The sequence below is a fragment of the Nomia melanderi genome, chromosome 7 (assembly GCF_051020985.1).
Source record: "Nomia melanderi isolate GNS246 chromosome 7, iyNomMela1, whole genome shotgun sequence".
Lineage (NCBI taxonomy): Eukaryota > Metazoa > Arthropoda > Insecta > Hymenoptera > Halictidae > Nomia > Nomia melanderi.
Window position 1 is genome coordinate 9839805 of NC_135005.1, and position 23835 is coordinate 9863639.

The following is a 23835-nucleotide window of genomic DNA, read 5'->3' on the forward strand; positions in this document are numbered from 1 at the left end:
TTTTGATGCACTTTTTATTTATTATTTTTGTATCTGATCACTACTGAAATAATTATTACAAATTAACAATCACCCTTCGAACTGTACTACATTAAATACTATTTTATTACAATGAATTTATGGTTATTCATTTTATTATTACGGCTTTCAATTTCTCTCTTTTTTTTTATCTATTGTTATACTAAGTGTTTGTCATTTAATGCTGATCTGGATTCATTTTATATTTTATAGCTACGGAGCAGTATTGATAACGTTCGAGAATAACATTCTTTTCTTTTTTTAAATCTTTGCTATCTACCATGAACATTAATGTGTGTATGTTTGTATATATGCGCACGTGTATTCCGCCTATGTATCTGTGTATCTGTGTATCTGTGTCTGTATTCGTATAAGTATATATGCTGTCTGTCTGTATATATTAGTGCGTGCGTATATATATATATCTATATACGTTCTTTTTTCAGCATTAAATATCAAATCGCAATCATCTCTGGAAGTATTACTATTTATTTACGTTGTACACAGTGAAATGCTTGCTTGAAATAAATAAAGACTATTTTTATCGTTCACTAAAGCCTATTCGATGCGACGCTCCGCAAAATGAATGCGAAACCTAACTTTATCATTAGGAATGAAAAAGAATACGTTGAACATTTATAAGAGTTGGCAGTAACATTTCTTTATCAGTTCAGTCGGCGTCGTTCGAGATTCCGATAGTCACTTCTCTAACAGATACCTTGAAGATGCGCGACACATCTTCCGCAAGAATAAATTAATATATATATATATACATATACGTATATAAATATGTATATAATACATATACATATATAGATATGTATATAATACATATACGTATATAGATATGTATATAATACATATTCAGAGTGAATCACTTAACTGTGCCACCTAAAATTACTTATAGTCTTATCTGTTGTATAAAGAAATTGTTTCAAACGAAAGTTACTTGGTATCAAGTTGATTTCCTATATTTTTATTATCAACGGTAGTTTCAGTTCTTGATGTGAAACAACTTTTGTTCTAAACACTTTCCTATACGATAAACGAATAATGGTTTACAAATAAATTTCATTGGCACAATTAAATGATTCGCCTTGTATAATACATATATATAAACAATTATATATACATATATATGTATATGTATATGTATATGCATAGAGATACTGGAATTCCATTGCGATCGATTAAATTAAAACAGAAACGCTTAATAATACTTTGTTACATTAGGATCGTTATTCGCATAACCTTGTTAATATTCGCCGATTTCCAAATACACACATACAAATTTTATTTTAACATTCACCGAATATTGAAACAGCATCGGCCCAGGCAGAACACGCAAAGTACTGGGGCAAATATCGTTGACCTGATATAGCGGCAACGTTGATCGGACGTTGGCAGTAAATGCACGAGTAAATGCATCGTCTCATTTCAAAGTGTTTGCGACTGTAGCTCCAATAATAGGTATACACTAATAGTATAAAATCGTATCATACATATTATATGAATATCCAAAAAATGGCAGCGATACGAAAGTTCTGATATGTACTTGAAATTCATATATGCAGTTAAATCCTGTTGAATATTTTTAAATATAAAATCTGTATCATGGATAAGCATAAATGTTTTTCTTACGTTCGGAACTAAATACCAGTGCGATGTTGAAAAATATACCGAATCTAATAAAAAAAAAAACAATTTTACATAAAATGTAATAGAGCATTTTAATCGTGTGTTTGTGAAATTTGAAAGATCTAACAAAACGCTCAAGGTTTCAAACGAAACAACTCGCCATTGACTTACAATAGTTCATCGCAATTACTCCTTGAAAATGATAATGAAATGAGAAGACGATAAAGGAGACGCAGGAACGCGAGATTACAGGAGAAATACTGTACTAATAAACTGAAATATTACAATGTCATACACCATTGCGTCAGTAAACGAACATTAAAATAAATGCATGTCCATCAAATAACGTGACCAACGCAAAGACAAATTCTAAAACTACGTTCCACCTGGGCAGTAATGGTCATTAGTATTTATGTTTAATTCTGTTATACCAAATGCAATAGTGTTACTTCGAAGAGACACTACTGAAAATTGTTTACAAGGAATATACGACAAAATAAAGGCAGTTTGAAATAGAGACAAATGTGATTGTGCGCTTCATATGAAAATGAAAGACAGGTAATGCAGGAAACAAAATTAATAATAACTATACGCAAGATAACGACATATCAAGACACGAGCTCTATATTAAATTATATGTGGATTTTGTTTCTCTTTTCGTTTTTTTTCGTTTTTATAATTATTAAAATATAAAGTATTAAATCATTATTATGATATTAAATCAGTCGGGCTTACCGCAGTTCGGGCAGGCATCAGGCATTAGTATAATTATACATCAACTCGAACTAAGTGGAGTTGAAATAATATATATATTAGTACATGCTACTTTGATACATTTTAAATATACATACATATTATAATATAATGTATAATATATATTATATTATATTATATATATATTACTTGAATCTTATTAATTATCCAAATTCTACAGTACAATAAGATCAAGCTCTAATCGAATAATTAAGATGAGACATGTTATTCTCGCTCTGATTTAATTTATATACTATGATACGCACTAAAATATTGTATGTTAAGGATGGATTTAATATAGAGCGTGCCTCTTCTACGCAATTTTGAATGAAATCAGTGACGGTATCAAAGAAGTCACGTAAAACAATTCACTTTGCTCTGTTACTTTCGATGTTAATGCGCTTTAAGTGCAAAAAAAGTCAATCTATATTGATTCCGATTATCAAATGTACATTCATGAATGTACATGAACGACCAACAAGTGACAAACGTCATTTTGTTTGACGACATAAATATACGTTTATCGTATTCGATGACCAGCGATTGCTATAGTAATCGTTAATACAACTTAAATGCATCAGAGATAATAGAGGAACTCACGTGAACATTAGCATTATAGTCTTCAGTAGATTTTAGGTGCCGAACGATCATTAATGGGTCCGCTGGTTTTTCTCAAAGAAGTCCCCCTCCGTATTTGATCCATGAGAGAATCTCTAACTTGCAACGGATCCATAATAGGTACGCGATTACCCATAATACGTCTCACGCTTGCCGATTTACTTGACATATTCCCTTGTATATTTTGTTGTTGTTGCGCCAATTTAGCATTTAAAGTTTCAAGAAAACCGCTTGGCGTTTTAGTGTTTTTCGTTATTTGCTGATCAATAGAGTGCTTCCTTGAAGATTTAGGACTGCTATTAGAGTTATTGCCGCCCGTAGCATTATTACCTGTTGTACTGTTAATAAGTTTAGCGCTAAGTACTGCCATAAAGCTCTGACCCACTCCTCCTGGACCTTGACCTTGAATATTTACACCCGCGCTGATCGTACTCATTTGCGTAGTGACCGATCCACGTTCTTGGGATGTCGAACGAATCGCTGCACACGAACGTTCGACAGAAGACCGAGTAACTTGTAATACGGTATTGTGTTGTAACGCGCCAGTCTGATTGTTATGAGACTGTGTCTGATTCGTAGCCTTCCGTAAAAGAGAAGGACTGGCAGGAGTATGACGCAGTTCTGTAAGAGTCCTTACTGTTTCTGACACAGAGACGGACCTACAATACCAAATACATATTGCGTTAAATCGGACTTCAACCGTGCTATTCAAAGATACTTTGTTTTCATAGGAGTCAAAGGGTATCCCCTACCGCTGAGGAGTAGGACTGGCAGTAGGCGAAGAACCTTCTAATAAGAATGCTGGCGGTGGCGGAAGATTTTCAGCTTCATCGCAAACATTGTCAGTACGTTCATCGCTAGAACCTGATACAGGATTGCTGAATGTAGCAGTTATGATTGTAGATGTGCGTCTTGTAGGCGGAGGAGGTTTGTTTGCTTGTTGTATCGATCCTCTGCGAACCATTAAGGTAGACGCAGCACCAGGTACATTCCAAGCATTCTCATTTTGATTCTGAAGCGAATGAGAATGCGGTATAGTAGTCTGACTTCCATAGCCACTGCTAGATTCCGCGCTAGACTCTGACGTTTGGCTTCCACCGTCCTTTTCTGTCACTTCAATCTAAAACAATTAGTCCATATAAATATTTATAAATACAGTGGTACCTCGACTTACGAACCACTATACATACGAACTTTTTTTTCAAACGATTTTCAATATTTCTATGATTACTAATATTTTTTGTTGGGAGGCATATATTTTTATATATTGCATTTTGTAAAGAACGTTGTAACATATTCAAGTATGCTGAGAGATTTTGAAGATAAGAGAGCAATTTAATTTTATTATAATAATATGTCAATTTGTTGTTTATATTATAAATCACCAAAGTAATGGTCATCATCAGTGATGCACTCAACAATATCAAAACACTATATGTAATATGTTTATGAATATACAAATTCGTACAAAGTATGTTTCCTATTTAATTGTAAAACCAGTATTAACATATCAGAAAGCGTCTCGTGATAACTTATTATTCAAAGCGAGAACGGATTGAGATGATTTACATTTATAATGAAGCCAAACGTAACTGTACATTGCTTACATCCTAATAATACAGTAAAAAGTTTCGCGAAACCAAGCGTTAAGAATAGAAAATCTGAGAGTACTGCTAATTAAAACCTGCACTTTAATTTTAGACAACTGGAGCGAGAAGCTAACACCAGTAAATTAAATATACAGTGTGTGCTCAATTAACAGGAATTTGATCTATTCATTTTTTAGAAATTTCAAGGTAGGAATTCTGAAAATTGCATCTTCTGTCAATGGTCAATGCAATAATTTATAAATAACGAAATAAATTTTTTATAAAATTATTATTTATATAATTTCAAATAAATAATTAAATGATTCTTTGTAAAGTTAACTCGTTTTGCAACAATTTTATTGTATGATATAGATTCTCCAAAAGATTTGTCATTAAATGGTTCTAAAATTTGTAGTACCAATATGATAGCTACCTAGAGCATTATTAAATTCAACGTAACGTGTTAACATGTTCATTAAATTCAACATCACTTGAATCATTTGTTGATCAAAAACTAAAAGAATTCATAACATAAAAACAAATTTAATCTATCTAACACTGTTTTGGAATTGGTACAATTTATTTTTTCAATATGCAAAATCACTTCAAAGTGATCTTTCAAACAGACTTGAATATGTTTTAATGTTCACTACAAGATACCGTAAACAGAAAAATTACCTGCTATCAGAAATACTGACAATCTTAAGGTAATTAAAAAAATGTTCATTCCGTGGTATTTCTCCTTCGAATCGACTCAAATTGGGCTTTAAATAGTTGTCGTATCAATAAAAACGGAGAAAATATTTAAGTATCCTTCTTTAGCTGAAACACCCTATATCATGATATATATACCTTTTCAGTCCCCGACACAGTTAACGACGCAGGAGGTGGAGGCAAAGGTAGCTGCATTTCTTGAGCACGACTTGCTGCTAAATTTGCTAATTCATGCATGTTCACGTACATCGGTTGCTGAAGCTGGTGAGTTGCTAATTCTATAATATATTAGCACGTTAAACATAGTTGCATTTTAAACAATGTAATTAGTAAAAAGTAATAAATACCTTTTGCTAAATGGGCTGGAAGCGGTAATTTGGGTTTACCTCGAGGGCTTCCGGGAGGCTCATTCTTTAACGGAACTGTCGGTCGTTCTAAACTAGAACACCTGTTCGGTATAGGAGGACGATTACTACCATTATTCCTACGTAATTGTACTCTAGATGCTTGTTGATTTGAGGAAGAACACGACGAGGAAGAAGAGACTGGAGAAGCTGGTTGACTATGACAACAACCGCTATTGTCTGGAGCTTGGAATGTGTAAACGCTGAGAGCTGGTCTTTGATGGCCTTTCTCATAAGCTGCAGCAATAAACGATATTATAAATTAAAAGCAAAGAATTATAATACTAACAGTATAGTTTCCTTACCGGAAGAAATTGTATGCGGCCGTTCGTTGATCGAGTTCTGATTTTGCCTATCGTATTGAACTGATGTTTCCTGTAAGTCAGGCCAAGTAGCAGTGGTTACAGGTCTTGTTGTTGTACAACCAGTATTTTGATTATTTTGAGAAGACACATTTGATACCTACGACAACATAGTTACCTTCAGCAATAAAACAGGAACATTCGTATTCAAAGTAATAGAACGCTATTTAGTATCGAAAGAGAAGAGGGAAAACGTGAAACGCTAGCAGGCTTCTAATTTCTAGCAACCTTACCTGATGTTCAGAAATTGGTTGTGTATATAATGTATCCTGTGAAGTGAAGCCAGAGTCACGGGAACTACCGTTTGCCAAGTGGCGCAGCGTCATCATACCACTGATGCTGGAGGGCCTGACACCGACAGACTACAACGAGTACAACATCGACTACCACATACACTAAGCTGATGCCAAATGGCGTTCATGCTGTAATCTACGAGCAACTACTTACATGGTGTACAGACGGTGCATAAACTAATATATTATATGGTGATGTAACTAATATGCCATGCATTATAAAGGCTAGCATTCTTAGTTCAATGACTTAGTACAAAGAAAGGAGAATTAATATTATTTTTATATGCCTCTAAAGTTTTCACCTGAGAAAGTGATCTATGCCAAGGATGTCCAGATGGGCTGGGATGACTTTTGCAAGAACCACTGCTACTACTAGTTAAAGAACTGATTGAACACATTGAACTTTTCCTCGATCCGAGAGACAGAGAAGGACTGGAAGGAGGCGTAGCTAGTGACCATTGTGTAACGTCGCAACCTTTTATATCTGTTATCACTTGTTCTGATGCAGGTGGTAAATGATGTGGGGAGGCAGCATGTCGTTGTAACTGATCGGAAACTTCTTGAAGGTGTGTCAGTTCCATTAGCATCGCAATTTCCTCATCCTACACATTTTTGTATGAATTATTGTAAGCGTTATTGAGAAATTGAATTGATAACTACTTAGTAAATGTAATCAACTTTACTAACAAGCACTGGTTTTAAAAATCTGGCAAGAAGACAAAATCTCCCTCTTTCTTCGAGCAGAGCTGCGCGAACGGCTCTTCTTTCTGTTTCTTCTAAACTTAGGCGTTTTTCTTGGACAACTGCAGCAGAAGATTCTAGCATTCGATTAAATTCAACATCACCTGTCAAAGTTCCATGACTTTGTGGTTGTCCTTGCCCATGTAAATGCTGTCCTTTACGTGCCTTTTTCTTTTGTAATCGTAATGTATCTGTAGATCGCTTCTTCAGTTCTGCTCTTGCTTTCTTATATTCTGCAATGGATATGTAGAACAAATTAAAATTAGATCCTTCAAAAACTTATAATATCTTCAAATTATTATAATATCTTCTACTGACCTTTGGCATGTTCTTTATCTAAATTTATTAAAGATTTTTTCCAATCTTCTAATTTCTCTTGGAGTGGCAAGACCAAGCAATCCATAATAGCACTAACAAGAATAAATTTAAGTACAAACTGAACAATAAAAATGAGGAAGTGTAAAGTTATCAAGAAACACTTACCTGGTAAAGGATTTCATACGTGTCTCTACAGCTTTATGTCTAAGACATATCCGAGTTAAAGCAGTCCCAATTTCTTTTGTTGCGCCTTAATTGCAAACAATTTCTTAATTTTACGTATACTTACATAGTATCATAAAAATGGAAATTAGTTTTTAATTTAAAAAATAAACATAAATGTATGAAACTACTGCAATACCATGTACTTAATTAAATATTAGAAACTCATTTAGAATGTAAGTATGTAATGATACCACGAGTGATTTACCTCTTGCATTAGTTGCAGCATCAGCAATTTTTTGAAAAGTTTCAAGATACGCTGAAACAGCTAAAATAGCAGCTCTACAAAAATGAGAATGCAATTAACATTGTTTTTAAAATTCATAAACTAAAATTATAAAATATTAAATTGTTAATATATCCTGGACTAATTTTCATAATCTTTTCTTATTTTAATGCATAACACAAGAATATAATATTTATGTAGATGATACAATTTATCAATAAAATAAGAAATAATATTAAGCTGTTAAATGAAACTATTACCTTAAGCAGGAATGTAATTTCGTTGCTTTAGAGATTAAATCTTCCCATAATGGTGCTCCATTCTAAAAACAATAAATTTTGTAACAGATTCTTATTTATAATATTATCTCATATATCTTTAATAATCTCTACCGCATATATAAATATATCTAATTGACATAGATGTATTTTATTTCTCTTTAACTATATGTTACAAGTTATCATAGAATTATAACACACATTGGAATGTAGATAATATAATCGCATACGCCTACTTGTGTTTTATGATTAGATGTTTTTGTAAAATGAACTTCGAAAATAAAATAGTATAATGGAAAACATGAAAATAAAAATTTAATAAAAGGAAGTAGTTAATAATCTCTTTATATTTTGAAAAACATATTTATACGTAAATGTAAACCAAACTTAGATGAAGTATGATATATAATATATATTGCACATATATGCTAAAAATCATAAATGCAAAAACATTTGTTGTACATTTCACGTCAAAGTACATCTAAATTAATAAAAAGCAGTAAATGTAAAATAGTACTTGAAACAAAATATAAAATTGTTTCTAGAATGTATAAAAATATATAAATGTAAATAAAAATTATTCAAATAAGTCTAAACATATTTTAATCATCAAGATATTATTTGCATACATTTGATTTTCTGTACATCAATTAGCATAATGTTTTGGATATTTAAAGCGCTTGAAAAACTCAAAATAATATAGCTTTATTACGTTTGTTTACAATTCTAATAATTTTATTACGCAAATTTGTAGACTACATTTGTATAATTATTTTCCTAATTCTCAATATTCAAACGCTTTCTTCTCAAAATTCAATTAACTCCGGTTGTCAGTAAAAAAAAATTGAATATTCCGACACTTTATAAACATGTGTAAATTAGCGTCTGTCCTCATTCTGCCGCATTAAAGTAACTCGATAATTTTGAAGAATAAACTTCTAAAATTAAAGCTTCGCTCACAACGTTTGCGCCTAATCTAATACCGAGAACCAACAGAATCACATTACTTTTACGATTGTATTTAATGATTTCATAATATTTACGAAATATGGGACTCGAAGGGACTGCATATCGACATCGCGCCTTCGCCTGCATCGTAAATTGTGCAACGGTACAGAAACATACAAAAAACAATGGACAGGAAAAACGCGGTCGAATCTCACTATTTAATATCGAGCGTTAACAAACGTATTATTACTTACCTTCATATCGGTAATAATCTGTTGAAAGAGGCCACCCAAAGCACTACACTCTCTCTCAATTGTTGCATCCATCTTTGACGGTATGAAATTGTTTTGTTAGTTGGCCTCAATAAAGTTCTTCCGCATCAGAATTGTTGGAAAGTTCACTTCTTGTCATCTGTGCATGGATATACGGAGTTGCCGTAGGAATACTGGCGATTCGTGTAATTCGCCATTTTCAGTAACAGGGAACGACAATTTTAAAGTAACACGCAACGAGACACGATAAAGTATATCTACATAAACTGGACTCTCACGTACGCCACGACGATCCTTTTAACCGAGCTGATTAGAAATGCGAGGGATCGCTATCGATGTTTCACAACCGCTTAGGAGGATTTGAAATCATAACATTGATTAGTTCCACGAAGAAAGATTGTAAACACGAGGGAACAGGTTTATCGAAACAACGCACTTATCGCGACGATCAAGTATGGCTCGCGTCTGCGTTGATTCTGTTTTCGTTGTAATATCTGGATATCCGTGGGTGCCCCCCTACGGCGACCCCGTTACAGAACTTCAAATTGAGGATTCGGAGTGTATCTAATCGTTACTCAGGGTAAGGGTTCTCTCTCTTTCTCTCTCTCCCTCTCTCCTTCTCTCCCCCTTTCTCTTTCTCTACCCCTTCGCCAATCACTTCCGGAGTGTCGACTGTTGAAAGAGGACATCCTGCATCATTGCTCGCTTATTCTGATTGGTTATTCGATACAGCTATGGGGAAATATTTGGCACATACATTGTAAATAGTTTTTAATAATGAATCTCGAAGGAAAAATGTAGCTTTTTCTTAGTTGAAACGTAAGTAGAACTACACTGATTATGCGACTAATTTTAAAAATATTTTTCTGTTGTGGTAACTTGGTAACCATAAATTAATTTCAGATTTTACATTTGTAATGTTCCTACTGTATTCTAAAATACTGTGAAATACATTATTGTTTGGTATACTGTTAAATAAAATAATTATACACCACTCTCCTACTTTTTGTGATATGTTGCGGAAAACAGCATTCCCATCTATGATACGACGTTCTGTGCCGGCGGTCTTTCTTCAATTTAAAATTTTACTTGGAATCTCAAATAAGTTGGAAAAAGGAAGTATTAATCTGAAAGTGACAATTATGAGCCTTGTATTGAGATATAACGAATCGTTCTATGATATAATATGGCAATGTTTTATAAAATTGCTTGAAGTTATGCCGAGCGTTTTAAAATTTATCACGGCGACTGGAACTGTTGCGGTTACTTCATATGCGTTTTATCGTGTTTATGGTAGATTCAGTTTGCAATGTTACAGAATTTTTCACAGATAAAATTTTTCTACTTATTGAATTTTTAATTCTTCCAATTATTTAAATTTTATGTTTTTTAATTAAGTTACAGCGCGTCCGTTTAAAAAATTCAAACATGATGTAAAACACAATAAGACAATAGGATTAGAGGAAATTCGAAATTATAATCGTTCTGTCATTAGGCAGCGAAGCATAATTAGTCACAAAGAATTGTTCCATAAACTGGAATATGCAGCTGACGTAAACAAACATTTTATTATAAAATATTATATAACATAAGTTACAGTAAAAGTTACAGTATGTACAAGTCATATTTGAACATGCTTATTAAACTTCTCTGACCAGTTGTTTGTTTTTGTTTGCAGAACTGTTATGATAAAGTTTGTGCATTAAAATGCATTGATATATCTGTATATTGTCCACAATTGTTAAATGTAAAGTCTTCAGTTAATGGCTTAACACCCTTTCATCGAGTTTGTTACAATGGACATGCATGCTTAATAACTTTTATGTTGGGAAAAGGTATGCACAAAGTAAACAACAAATAGTAATATTTAATGAAAAACTAATTTGCTTTAATGAAATACATTTATGAAATAAACATAGGTGCAGATCCATTTATAACTACAGTAGCAGGGGAAAATGCTTTATGTATGGCTGTTCACTATTATCTCAATAATCCATCCAATAATGATTTTTCATGTCTTACAATGCTACAAGAAACAGGTTTATTTTATATATAATTTTATGCATACTATTTTAAAAGAGTACTTATTTTAAACAAGAAATATTTTCTTTGTCAGGATGCAAATTTGGTATTAAAAACAAATGGTATAAGATTTTATTAAAGATGGCAGTTCATAAAAATCATACCAAATTAATACAATGGTTGATTTTAAATCAAGAAGCCCCATTACGTAAAATTTCCAGATGTTGTTCCAGTCCACCAATAATAAATAATTACAAACTTCATTAGTGTCGTAAAAATATGTGTACATCATTTATATAAAAAGAAATTAAATTATTTATATCACTATATATATATATATATATATATATATATATATATATATATATATATATATATATATATTATAATTACAACAAAGTATATAATTTTCATTGTACTTAAATATGATATGAAATGTAAACTAAATGTAATTTTATTATGATCAACATGATCATAAAATTATATACATACTATGAAAATATAATGCTGTTTTATAATTTGATGTTTTTATGATTCCTTTAATGTTTCATTTTTAATCTTGCCGCAGTTAAGATTGCGTCTATATCTTAAACATTAGGTTACTCGTTACACTGCACTGTAGGGTTAAAATTGATTACAGCGCCAAAGCATCGTGCATTGTATTTGAACTCTTAATACGACAATTGTTGTCAAAATAGACTGACTAGCTTACTAAACAACTTTAATTTAAAATTTCCGAAATCTTATCAAATTCGATTGAGCTGTAATTTTGCACGTAGTTTCATCTTACATAAAAACAACGTCTGCGAGAATGATTTTTGAATCTGCACCCCGTTTGTATGCTGGTTTATCATATTTACTACTTGTTCAATTTTAATCACTTTGCTTAATGTAGTTCTCCTATTGACCATTCTTTAAGTGTAGAGGGCAGAGCAAAACTTCTGATTTTTTACACAGTCGGTAATTCAGAACATGTGACGTCAGTCTCATAAGCTTGCAATGTCTATCTTATACTTCGTCTGTGCTACTAACAAGTCTAAAATCTTGTATTATCGGTAACATCGAGGCTAATCGGTTGCGATAGATTTATAATTTAATGTTAATGTGAATAACAATTTAGTACTTGTGATGAAATCATTTTATTTGTATAAATATGTCGGACTATATTTAATATTTTGATTAAATAAGTGTAAACAACTGAGTATATAAAAAAATTTAATATTGAAGAAAAAATAAAAACAGAATGTTTTGTTTATTTACTTGAATTTGTTTATACTCTGTTGATAATGTTGTAAATGACGGGGAAACGGTAAGAGGGTTACGTTGGACCAGACCTAACCGCTAGAATATGTGACAAACAGTTACATTGGTTGTCCAGTCTATTCTATCTCTCGTCAATGTTAAAACGTCCGCCTTTTTTACACGATCGTTATTTCGTACCATCGGGTACGAAGTTTCTGAAAAGTTATTTGTTGTATATATATCAAAAGGCTCTAGATAACACCTAAGTAAACGTGCTTATGTATAGAGGGTAAAATTCAAATTTCTCACGATGTTACATAACCCTTATCTGCTGTATGATGACTTCACTAAGCCACGTGAACTTTGACCTCCCCTGAACCTGTCCTTACCAGCCCTGTCCAGTCTTGATTGACAGTGTTTAATAAACAAAAATTGTCAAATTTCAAGTTCAAATATTCGTTATACGATGGCAAACACTGGTTTATTAGTTTTAACAAATCCATCAAAAGTGACAAAATTATTACCAATTATCAAAAAACATGTGTTAAAAACTTTATACATTCAATATCTCCCAGAGAAGAACATTTTTAAATCAGGAAAGTACGTTGTTTCTAATTCTCCGCAAAGACTAACAGACTATGCTCGAACAATTTCCAATATTTACATTGACACATCTGCAATATCTTCACGACTTGACATTCGAGTTTTATTGACAAGTATGAAAACTTCGAATTTATCGATAATAAATACAAAAAAGCCCGTGGAAATTGTAATTTTTGACCACAACTACAGTAAAAGAGAAGCTGATACATTTATACAAGACTGTTTAGTTAATACTTCTGTAGGATGTGATTTCATTAGTTTAAATGATAATCAAAAAGTGGAGGACACAGATGTAAAGCCTTGTACAGAAGGAAAAACTTATAAGAATGTAGTACTGGGTGGTACGTTTGATCGAATACATAATGGTCATAAGATATTTTTAAGTGAAGCTGTGTTGCGTTGCGTAGAAAAACTTACAGTTGGCGTAACCAATACAAATATGTTACAGGGTAAGAATTTTAAACAGTAACTTTAAAATAAAAATATTTCATGTTTCATCTAACATAATTTAACAATCTTTGAAGGAAAATTATTATGGGAATTGATACAACCATACACAGAAAGAATAATGAATCTTAAAGACTTTCTAGAAGATATAGATTCAACATTAGTATATGATGTGGTTGTAATAAATGATATGTATGGTCCAACAAAGGATGATCCAACATTTGAATTAATAGTAGTTAGTGAAGAAACAAAACGTGGTGGAGATAAAGTCAATGAACTGCGTATGCAAAGAAATCTGAATAAATTAGATATTCATGTTGTGAAATTAGTAAAGGATGAAAATCATAGGGAATACGAAGAAAATAAAATCAGTTCAAGTAATAATAGAATACGATTACTAGGAACACGACTTCGACCTCCTGTATGTATGAAACATGCAACAATTAACAAAAATTTTAATTTCATTATTTTTTAGAGAATAGAAAACAAATCTTTGAAACCCTACATTATTGGTTTAACTGGTGGAATCGCAAGTGGAAAGTCATCTGTGGCTGAAAAATTGGAAGAATTGGGTGCAGGTCTTGTAAATTGTGATAAAATAGCTCATGATTTATACTTACCTGGAAAACGTTGTTTTGATGCAACAGTTAAAGCTTTTGGTCCCACTATTCTCAGATCCGATGGATTTATTGATAGAAAAGTACTTGGAAATATAGTATTTAATGATAAAGTAAGTTCACATAAATTTGTAGTTTTTGTATTTATCTTGTTATTGGGCTTAAAATTTTTGAAAATATAAATTTATTTACAGATACAGTTAGATAAATTGAATAAAATCCTTTGGCCCATAATTTTGGATGAAGCAAAGGTACAAATAAATGATTTTTATAAAAAGGGATTTGATGTTATTGTAATGGAAGCAGCAGTTTTAATCCAAGCTGAATGGCAAAGTAACTGTCATGAGATTTGGACATGTATCATTCCTCAAGAAGAGGTCAGCCCTTCTTAATTATATTACATAAAATTGTGTTATTTTGAAAAAATGAATGCTCATGTTTTCTTGTTCATAGTATGGAAGTGTTTGTTGATGAATTTTTTTTAATTAAAATATTTTATTTGGTATAAAATACTGTAACAATCTATATAACAGTATTATTTATGATACAATAATTTAAATCTGTACTATTTTTTCAATTTATAGGCCATAAAACGAGTGATAGAGAGAAATGGATTAACCGAAGCTGATGCAAAATTAAGAATTCAAGTTCAACCTAGTAATGTGGAACAAATTAATGTAGCTAATGTTGTCATATGTACCTTATGGAGTCATGATATTACTCGAAGTCAAGTACAAAAAGCATGGGATGAATTAAGGGTTTTTTTGTTAGCCCAAAATAAGAGTTAATTAGTACAATAAAAAACATATTTTTTTAATAAAATGTGGGTTTGGTGTAAATTGCATTTAAATAAATTTATAAGATATTTTTGTTAATGTTAATATTAAAGTAATTAATTATTTTTAACGTTTCTTTAAATAGATGGATTTAATTTTTTCTGTAATATTGTTATGGATAGTCGCAGTACAAATATTTTCATAGAACTTTTCCAATATAATATAAATTGTGTACAATATCTAATTAAATAATGGCATTCAGTAAACGTAATTTTATATATTGTGTATAATATATACAAAAATTTGTTACGAGTAAGAAGAGTTATGATTACAATACCTATTTTGAACACATACAATGAAAATAATACAAAAAGAAATATAAAATTATTTTCTATACCATGTATTACATTGCAAGTTATTACTTTGTAAATAATATATTTTCATTTAACATACTTTTCATTTCTTCATCTGCGTAATTGTACATTTTAGTAACTATTGTACTTATAAACGAAGCAAAATCAGCTTTGAGTTTATTTCCACCACTATCTACATTACATTTAACATGAGACACTTTTACAAATGTTGAAGCTATATTTATATTAAAATAAAAATGTATTACTGTTCATATAAATAATAGATGACAAAGTTAAAGTTAGTAATATTATGTGTATTCATACTTACAAATAATTTTTGATATTTCGGGATTTTTTTTCTCGGGATCATAACAAAATATGACACATTTATCTGAACCTAATTTTGTTTGATTTACGAAGTAGTCATATAATTCTTGCATTTGTTTCAAACATTCATTAGATTGCTCACTATACACGAATATAACACCATGTACATTTTTTCTTATAGCTGGCCAACAATTTTCAAATCTAAAATATTATTGGATTACATGTACTATATTTGGTATTATATTACAATAATCTATTAAAATAAAATACTCATAGATACTTCTGATTTCCACTACAATCCCATAACTCGATATCTTTTGTAATACTTTTGTTATTCACGTTTATATTTTGTACTTCAAATTCTAATATTCGAACACCTTGCGTAGGATAATATTCATATGGTATTTCAGTGGCATCCGCAAGAAAATTCGATATTGTTGTTTTACCGCTCTAAAACATGTCCTTATCAGTTATTAAGATATAATAGAATTTAGTTTACATTTACATATAGGGTGTCCGAAACTTGGGCGGTGAAATTTGCGAGGGCTTAATCTATTAATAATAGAAAAAAAATGTTATATAAAGTTTATAAGGAAACGCTTTGTTATAAAATTACAAAGAAATATTGTAGTATCTTTTATTAAGTCTATAATAATTATTTATTAATAACCAAAGTATTAACGTATGATAGATTACATGTACTTAAACAAATTAAATATACACAGTCAACCTTCTGTGTGTTCTGTTAAAAACTACGTAGTTATTTATTTCATATGTATATATAATATTTGTTTATAATTCTATAACGGAGTGTATTCCGAGAAGTTTTGTATAACATTTTTTTCTCTTTTTATATATGGATTAAACCCTTGTAGTTTGGCCGTCTAAATTTCCGATACCTTGTATATATATTAATTATGTATTCTTTTCACTTTCATTTCATATTTTTATTAATTAAAAAAAAAGAAAAATGGAGAATCATTTTGATGTCATCTTAAAATTTGAAACATTACCCTAGCAGGTCCTACAACTATTATTTTCAACGGTTGCATGTTTCAAGTGTACTCCGATTCAGCACAAATGTCATACTACAAACTCGAATGTTTTGGAAATTGTTGCCATAGCAACCGGTCTTAATCTTCTATGTTGGTAATTAAGGAATAAATAGATAACTCTTTGTAATAACTATTTGTATAATAATGTTGGTGCAATTTAATAAACATATCATTGATCATAAGACGCTGTTTACAAATTAATGAAGAACACCATCCTGATATAGATTAATTTATTGAATTACATTAAAATTTCAATATCAATATAACATTGAAACGGAAATGTTTGGATGTCAAATAGGATCAATAGTATACTGTCTACAAAACTGAACTATTTAAAAATGTTGAATCTTTTGGAAAACGTATATTTTGTTCATTTCAAAGTGAATAATAATATTTTTATCAATTGTTGCATCTACTTACAATTCTATTTACCTCAGTAATACAAATATATTGTTACATACAATAACTCATTAAAGTCAATGATTATAATAATTAAATAATCGCAATTTCACAATAATTCGGAAGAATAATGACTCACAATCAAGTGTTACTTTATTGTAAATATAAATTAACACGTTGACCACCAAATCGGTACTCATTAAATTATTCATCTAATAAAAATAATTTTCCTAAGAACACAGAAATTGTAAAGGTTTTTGCACAACGATTGCTCTGTCAAACTTCTTATGTTTCAAATATACAAAAAAATTTCATTCACGCAGAAAATTAATTTGTAAATTTATAAAAAAAAAACATTCAAATTACCCAAATGTGGGTAACGTGGCGGTCAAAGTATTAATGGATACAAACTGAACTATGAGTCAGTCGAATTAGATCTAGTAACATAACAAAAAGTATTTTAATCAAAAGTTCATTGAAATAAAATGATGAATTTATTGATATAATCCAAAGTTAGAAAGCATGCAATTTTTATCTGATTTGTACATTAGGTACAAATTAAACTATTTAACCCATTCGTGCAGCACTCATTTTGTATAATACGAGTCTGACTCGTTTTTCTGCGTGAGTGGGTTAAAGAAATAATTAAAATAATGCATATTTGGCCTCAGTTGTATTACTGAATTTATCTTTCTATTTAGTGTAAGAACATTTACTTTTTACACATGGAAGATACTTTAAAAATTTTGTTGATATCAACCACTTTTTCAATTAATATCAATAAACTTTTGTTTTAAACATTTTTGCTATGTTACTAGAATCTTATATAAGATGTTACATTTAATAAAAGAGATAACCATTTAAACACATTATCATTATTTAGACATAACATGTCATTTATAAGAAAGAATACTCTTTAAATATTTAATATTATAGACAATGAATATTATACATATAGATATATGTGTACATGAATTCTATATATTTATAAATATAAATTGAAAAGTTCTTATGTTATTATTGCAGGTTATTCGAGTTTTAGAATCTCTTCTGCAATACGCAGTAATTCACACAATATATATAAATCGAAGTGATCAAATTAAAATTCAAATTATTAATTTTGTTCAAATGTTGTTATTTTAAGCCATTGTAATATCTTGCAGAACTGACTTAGTTTCATCTGGGTAGCTTAAACCATACAAGGCTAACAGTGCTGCTTTCGCAGCTATTTTCTTGGCATCTTTTTTGTTTTTTGCTGTAATATACACATAATTCTTTAATAAACCAATAATTAAAATTATGAAATATATGTTTGTTATTTATATGTAAATTTACGTAAACGCAATTGATTATTTATTGTTATAAATGACTCTGATCATAGTATATATGTAATATATTACCTGTTCCTGTGTATTCAATACCGTCAATTTCTACAGCAAGAGTAAACATTGTGTTTGGTGGATTACCAACGCGATTCAATTCTACGTATGTTAAACCTGGTCTCATTTGGTTTAATAACATTACAGGGTGTATGTTTGTAGCATTCGGTGGGAGTTCTTTCTGAACTGGAGTCTTTGGAACATGAGCGATTTCTTTTTTAACTCCTTTAACAGGAGATGGTAATCCAGGTCTTGAAACGGGGACTGATGTTCCTTGATTATGCCACTCCAGGAAAAGCTTATATAATGCAAAACTAGCCAAAGAACTCCATGGAATTTCATCACTCTCATCAACAGTAGTGTCCATAGGTGTTCCACCTTCTTCATTATTATCATCCTTCGATACGCTCGATGAATCTGTTGATTGATTTAGTCCATCTGATTCAGCATCAATACGTGCTTTAAGAGATGCTGCTGTCATTTTTTCAAGTAATAAAGCTTTCAATGCATTTTCCGCGGCATTTTGTCGAGCAAGTGGCTTAGACAATCCTTGTCCAACATAGGTTTTTCCGTCAAGCTGTTATCAATAATATCAAGTTAATAATCAGTTAATTATACTTCATACTAGAGAAGAGGTAGAATTGTATTTATTAAAATAAATTTTAACATAATAAATTTTAAAACACTGATAGCGTTATTAACACATTCACGACCGAAAAATCTTTTGCTTTTCTAATTCTCATTGCTAGAGAAAATGAAAAAAATCTTAAGCTAATTGCGGAAAATCTCTAACGTTAAAACAGAGACAAAAATTCGAAAATTTGTTTTGAAATATTAGTCTTGCGACGATCTGTTATTTAAAAGTTATTATGTTTGAAAAGACGTGAATTCACGCCAGTGATTGCGAATGTGTTAATATACAAATAGGAATACAATATTTTAAGTACCTCTGCATGAACAAGATAAAGTGAATTCGGCATTCCCTGAGTTTCAGGAAATGTAAACTGTACCCCAGCTTTCATTTCATTTAGTACCATAATTGCATTTTTTGGTTGCAACGTTTTCCTTAAACGTTGATTCAAACGAAGTCGCTTGAGTCGTTTATTTACTCTAACTAAATTGATAAAGTTCATTTAGTACATAAAAGTAAAAGATGTATAAAAACCTTATATTTTTTTTAAAAAGTATCAGTAAATTAATGTTCACAAATTATTAAAAATGCTATAGCTCAACAAAATATTGGAGCATTAAGCAATTCTAATTTTCAAATTTGCGCAGTGAATTGTCATCAGCATAACAAATTAATACAATTGAATGCAAAAAAATTTGAAGTTCCACAATTAAACGTATTTTTAATAATTAACTTATATTTACTTCAATTGTAAATATACTTTTTTGATATTTAAAAAAAATTCAAAATACAGAATATTTTATTATCTCTTAGTGTAATAGAATAATAACATAATTGAGAGTACTTACACCCAGGTAATTTGCGTCTCCATCTTGGTTGTTGTTCTTGCATTTCAGCATCAGTATTCTCAGATGCTTGACTCTCACTCTTTGTTTCAGACGCATTATTTGTTAATGGTGCCGTAGGACTAGAATTAGATGTTGGAGGTATTGGAGTAGGTATTGGTGGTTGAGAAGATGGAACAGGATTACTTTGCACAGCTGGTGTAGCCTGCTGCTGTGTATGGGATATTTGTTTCAAAATTGGCTTCAATCGTTGAAGTAGGGCTGGAGATTGAAGTTGTGTTGGAGTCTGAGACTGTGATTGTTGTTGATGTTGTTGAGATTGTGGTTGTGGAACTGGTTGAGGTTGAGGTTGAGATTGAGGTTGCGATTGAATTTGAGATGAACTTGTAATAGGCTGTTGTGGTTGTTTTATTTGTTGCTGTGGCGGTGGTGGAGGTGGTTGTTGTTGCTGCTGCTGCTGCTGCTGCTGCTGTTGTTGTTGCTGTTGCGGTTGGGATTTCCCTTGTTGTAAATTTCTTGATGGAATTTGTTGTTGTTGTTGTTGCTTAAACGCTTGTACGTTTTGTGCACTTCCTTGTTTATAATTGCTCTGCTGATTAGAAGCGGGTTGGGAACCTTGGAAGCCTCCTTGATTATACTGTAAAAAAGAGGGTGGGTCGCCGCTACACAAGGAACCTCTACGGTTGTGCTATCCCACCAAGGTCTAGCATCGTATATGTACTCGGAAGCAGTCTAATGCTACCCCCATAACTCATACCGACCAAAGTACTTTTGTGGCCAATATTTTTCATTTATAACTGAGCTGAGTTTATAAAATGTTTTCTGCAATAAAAAATATGAGTAAGAAATAATCAAAATTTCTAATTGCAAACAATAATCCCTTCTTTGTTCTACAATAAAAAATTAATTTTATAATATACTATAAGAAAATAATTTGTATACATTTATAAGAGCCAAAATAATATAAATAAATTTGTACAAGTAATGGGGGTTTTAAGTAACAAAAGAATTAACTTAATTGAATGGAAAACAGATTGTGTATAATGTAACCTTATCTTTCCCATTTCAAAATATTATTATTTAAAATTATAAATATTATAAGTCACATTGTGTAAACATCAGTTCAGTATGTTATTAAAAATATGGCCTATGGCAGGCTATGCTATGTGGGTAACTGACGATCTAGCCCCTGGCTGAATAGACCTCCTCGGTATTGTTGTATAGCTACTAGTTCCTGCATTGCAGGGGAGGGGAAAGTAGGGACCACTAATTAGTACATGCAAATGGATGAAATATTGGAAACAACAAATGGAACAACTACATACTTTGATCATGATGAATATAAAATATAACGAGTTTTCAGTTTTATATTGCTAAAGTTTATAATAAAAGTATAATATGCTTATAAATTTTATCAGCATTGTGTATAATACACCTTGATAACTCTGATTTTTTTAAAACAAATCTTCAAAGATGTTTATCATGATTAGAATAAAATAAATAATATATTCTCAACTAAATATAATGTTTTGAAAGACAATAAAATTGAAATACTTCAGATTTAAGTTAAATAATTTAACTATTTTTTTATGTACTTTCTTTCAGTCATCTACATTGACATTTATCTACAAATATAGCATAATTATTTAAAGAAAGAATATATTCGTATGCATTATTAGAAATATTGTATTTATTATATCATTCACAAATTGAGGTAATAAGCATAACATTATCTACAATATAATTGATGAAATAAAATTATACAATGATATCTTCCTAATAGTGATGGTAAATAAGATGTATAAGTGATAATGTGTTTAATATTCAAGTGATGCAATAAATATTTCTAATAATGTATATACGTTACTAAAAATTTAATTTAACAATTTTAAATAGATATGAAACTATATTTTCCTTTCCAACGTAACTGAGTATTATTCAATATTGATTCTATGAGCATAATGTATTATTTCATAAATTTAGAAAGAATATATTATAATATTTAACTTAATTCTAGAATGCTTACATATTTTCAAAAGTATTATGTAAATGTGTACTTGTATACCAAAAGAAACATACAATTAATATCATCTTAATGTATATACATATGCTTATATGTATGAAACACTTTGTAATAGACTTCTGGTATACATACCAAATGATATTCTAGTGTAGAAGGAAACTTTCATATAGTTTGGTATACGTACCAGAATATTATCAAAAAATGCTTCCAATATTTGCATTAGTATACTGAAATTCTTTGTTTATATACATATCTATTAAATACACGTATATTTTATGCTAAAGAAGAATATACTCATTATATTAAAAAATGCCTTAAAACTACTGTCATAAAGACTAATTGCACCATTTATTTGTATTGTCAAACAAATTTCATACTATATTTGAAGTAATAGTGCTACATTAATTTTATTAAAAAAATAAAATTTTATGTAACATATGAATATAACATTATATATTAAAATTTCTGTTTGAAAATGTTAGAATTTTATATCTGATTTCCATGAAAGATTTCCTTTCATAAGGAAGAACTAACTTCTATTATTTACAAGTATAAACAGATTGTTTATTTCTGGCTAAACATTTCCTATTCCTTTAAATTTCTCTGTATACAATGTATAATTACATGAAACCGATTCCTATCATATAACATTAAAACTACTATATATTTGGGCTATTTCTTTTTGTCTAAAATCATGTGTCTATTTGAGGCAAACGTTTATATAAAGCCACAATTATTTTTACAAAAATTCTCTAAATTTATGTAAATTACTATTGGATTTAAATTCTATAGAAAGTGAAGAAACTTACAGCATTTTGACCTTGGTAGTTTAAAGTTGGGTTATTTTGGTTCCTTGCTGTAAATATAATTTTAAAAAATGATTATGCTCTACATTACTAAAATGAGAGTAAATATTTATTTTGATGTAGATAAACTAAAATTAGTTGTTAGAAATATTAAAATCAATTAACAGTATATCAATTGATAAACTAATGAAATACACAATGCATGTGTACATAATACTTTAAACATAATGTTTATAATATTTATATACTGTAAACTATAATCTTGGGAATTTTATATAAAATTAAGCTGTGAAATTAACATGTCATAGTAACTACTGGACAAATGTCCTTTCGAAGCCGCCATTCTCTGAAAGCCGGTATATATGATATTGATTTTTTTTTAACCGTTTACATATCTAAGACATATTTTAATTTCACAAAAATTGCTATATAATACATAACTATATATTTAAAGATTTTAAAACACGTACCATTGGCATAGCCTTGACTTTGTCTGCTTCTCGTATACATATTCACTTTTAATCCTTAGATAAAATCACTTTCAATAAAATTAACAGTGAAATTCTAACTATATAGAATATTTATTTATATTATACACAATTCTAAAACATAAAATGTAAATATTTTATGATAAATACAAGTTCTATACAGCGGGATCACTCACATAAACGGGAATGAATTACAGTTTTGTTACGGAGAAGAAGGAAATGACGTTGTTTACTGTTATCGGAAGTAACAAGTCTGCCATGTTGGTCATCACGCGCATGCCTCACTCATTGTATTATATATTTCATCAATTTGACATTTAAATAATTTAAAACATATTTGTTAATTTTCAGAAATTCATATTATTTCAACAGAACATTCTAGAAAGGTTTGCAAAGAACATTTCTTAGTTACTATGTACAAATTTATA

At 30.1% G+C, this 23835-nt stretch overlaps 5 protein-coding genes across 11 annotated transcripts; 2 read left to right on the plus strand and 3 right to left on the minus strand.

Annotated features, from left to right (window-relative positions):
* Positions 1–9994, minus strand: LOC116433088 (uncharacterized). Of its 5 annotated transcripts, none has more exons than XM_076369476.1 (13): positions 9377–9994; positions 8157–8218; positions 7879–7952; positions 7614–7698; positions 7449–7540; positions 7077–7363; positions 6692–6991; positions 6330–6458; positions 6040–6109; positions 5678–5971; positions 5469–5608; positions 3780–4147; positions 1–3686 (listed from the first exon to the last, which is right to left on the minus strand). In XM_076369476.1, the coding sequence occupies exons 1-13, from the start codon at positions 9446–9448 to the stop codon at positions 3032–3034; spliced, it is 2628 nt and encodes an 875-aa protein (XP_076225591.1). In that variant the 5' UTR covers positions 9449–9994; the 3' UTR covers positions 1–3031. The 5 variants fall into 5 exon arrangements, with proteins under 5 accessions (XP_076225591.1, XP_031846672.1, XP_031846673.1 ...); XM_031990812.2 differs by having other exon boundaries at positions 6040–6196; positions 9377–9993; XM_031990813.2 differs by lacking the exon at positions 9377–9994 and adding an exon at positions 9218–9328 and having other exon boundaries at positions 6040–6196.
* Positions 9995–10407: 413 nt separating this feature from the next.
* On the plus strand, positions 10408–11913 carry LOC116433091 (uncharacterized). Of its 2 annotated transcripts, none has more exons than XM_031990818.2 (5): positions 10408–10687; positions 10793–10947; positions 11073–11229; positions 11314–11433; positions 11511–11913. In XM_031990818.2, the coding sequence occupies exons 1-5, from the start codon at positions 10408–10410 to the stop codon at positions 11681–11683; spliced, it is 885 nt and encodes a 294-aa protein (XP_031846678.1). In that variant the 3' UTR covers positions 11684–11913. The 2 variants fall into 2 exon arrangements, with proteins under 2 accessions (XP_031846678.1, XP_076225592.1); XM_076369477.1 differs by having other exon boundaries at positions 10799–10947.
* An 848-nt stretch (positions 11914–12761) lies between these two features.
* Ppat-Dpck (Bifunctional Phosphopantetheine adenylyltransferase - Dephospho-CoA kinase) lies at positions 12762–16060 on the plus strand. The gene is made up of 5 exons (XM_031990816.2): positions 12762–13710; positions 13786–14129; positions 14184–14438; positions 14520–14702; positions 14910–16060. Exons 1-5 carry the CDS (start codon positions 13125–13127, stop codon positions 15111–15113), a joined length of 1572 nt encoding a protein of 523 aa, XP_031846676.2. The 5' UTR covers positions 12762–13124; the 3' UTR covers positions 15114–16060.
* Positions 15520–16961, minus strand: LOC116433092 (intraflagellar transport protein 22 homolog). 2 transcript variants are annotated; one of them, XM_076369478.1, is made up of 4 exons: positions 16795–16961; positions 16062–16231; positions 15783–15982; positions 15520–15647 (listed from the first exon to the last, which is right to left on the minus strand). In XM_076369478.1, the coding sequence occupies exons 1-4, from the start codon at positions 16831–16833 to the stop codon at positions 15520–15522; spliced, it is 537 nt and encodes a 178-aa protein (XP_076225593.1). In that variant the 5' UTR covers positions 16834–16961. The 2 variants fall into 2 exon arrangements, with proteins under 2 accessions (XP_076225593.1, XP_031846679.1); XM_031990819.2 differs by having other exon boundaries at positions 15520–15689.
* Positions 16962–17182: 221 nt separating this feature from the next.
* On the minus strand, positions 17183–23653 carry LOC116433082 (uncharacterized). The gene is made up of 6 exons (XM_031990798.2): positions 23390–23653; positions 22923–22969; positions 20094–20727; positions 19562–19728; positions 18636–19191; positions 17183–18490 (listed from the first exon to the last, which is right to left on the minus strand). The coding sequence occupies exons 1-6, from the start codon at positions 23427–23429 to the stop codon at positions 18375–18377; spliced, it is 1560 nt and encodes a 519-aa protein (XP_031846658.1). The 5' UTR covers positions 23430–23653; the 3' UTR covers positions 17183–18374.
* Between the last annotated feature and the right edge of the window lie 182 nt (positions 23654–23835).

What these genes read in the sequence shown, in the direction of transcription:
- LOC116433088 (XM_031990812.2), bottom strand. Translation starts at nt 9,448, where the DNA reads ATGGATGCAACAATTGAGAGAGAGTGTAGTGCTTTGGGTGGCCTCTTT. An exon ending in GCCGCATACAATTTCTTCCG is followed by an intron (nt 5,972 to 6,039) that starts GTAAGGAAACTA and finishes TTATTGCTGCAG; the next exon opens with CTTATGAGAAAGGCCATCAA. An exon ending in GCCAGTCCTACTCCTCAGCG is followed by an intron (nt 3,687 to 3,779) that starts GTAGGGGATACC and finishes TTGGTATTGTAG; the next exon opens with GTCCGTCTCTGTGTCAGAAA.
- LOC116433091 (XM_031990818.2), top strand. Translation starts at nt 10,408, where the DNA reads ATGTTGCGGAAAACAGCATTCCCATCTATGATACGACGTTCTGTGCCG. An exon ending in TGCGTTTTATCGTGTTTATG is followed by an intron (nt 10,688 to 10,792) that starts GTAGATTCAGTT and finishes TTTTTAATTAAG; the next exon opens with TTACAGCGCGTCCGTTTAAA. An exon ending in TACAATGCTACAAGAAACAG is followed by an intron (nt 11,434 to 11,510) that starts GTTTATTTTATA and finishes TTTCTTTGTCAG; the next exon opens with GATGCAAATTTGGTATTAAA.
- Ppat-Dpck (XM_031990816.2), top strand. Translation starts at nt 13,125, where the DNA reads ATGGCAAACACTGGTTTATTAGTTTTAACAAATCCATCAAAAGTGACA. An exon ending in GAACACGACTTCGACCTCCT is followed by an intron (nt 14,130 to 14,183) that starts GTATGTATGAAA and finishes ATTATTTTTTAG; the next exon opens with AGAATAGAAAACAAATCTTT. An exon ending in GTATCATTCCTCAAGAAGAG is followed by an intron (nt 14,703 to 14,909) that starts GTCAGCCCTTCT and finishes TTCAATTTATAG; the next exon opens with GCCATAAAACGAGTGATAGA.
- LOC116433092 (XM_031990819.2), bottom strand. Translation starts at nt 16,833, where the DNA reads ATGCAACCGTTGAAAATAATAGTTGTAGGACCTGCTAGG. An exon ending in TAGTTGTAGGACCTGCTAGG is followed by an intron (nt 16,232 to 16,794) that starts GTAATGTTTCAA and finishes GACATGTTTTAG; the next exon opens with AGCGGTAAAACAACAATATC. An exon ending in GATTGTAGTGGAAATCAGAA is followed by an intron (nt 15,983 to 16,061) that starts GTATCTATGAGT and finishes ATAATATTTTAG; the next exon opens with ATTTGAAAATTGTTGGCCAG.
- LOC116433082 (XM_031990798.2), bottom strand. Translation starts at nt 23,429, where the DNA reads ATGTATACGAGAAGCAGACAAAGTCAAGGCTATGCCAATG. An exon ending in ACTACCAAGGTCAAAATGCT is followed by an intron (nt 20,728 to 22,922) that starts GTAAGTTTCTTC and finishes TCTTTTTTACAG; the next exon opens with TATAATCAAGGAGGCTTCCA. An exon ending in TTTATCTTGTTCATGCAGAG is followed by an intron (nt 19,192 to 19,561) that starts GTACTTAAAATA and finishes TATTGATAACAG; the next exon opens with CTTGACGGAAAAACCTATGT.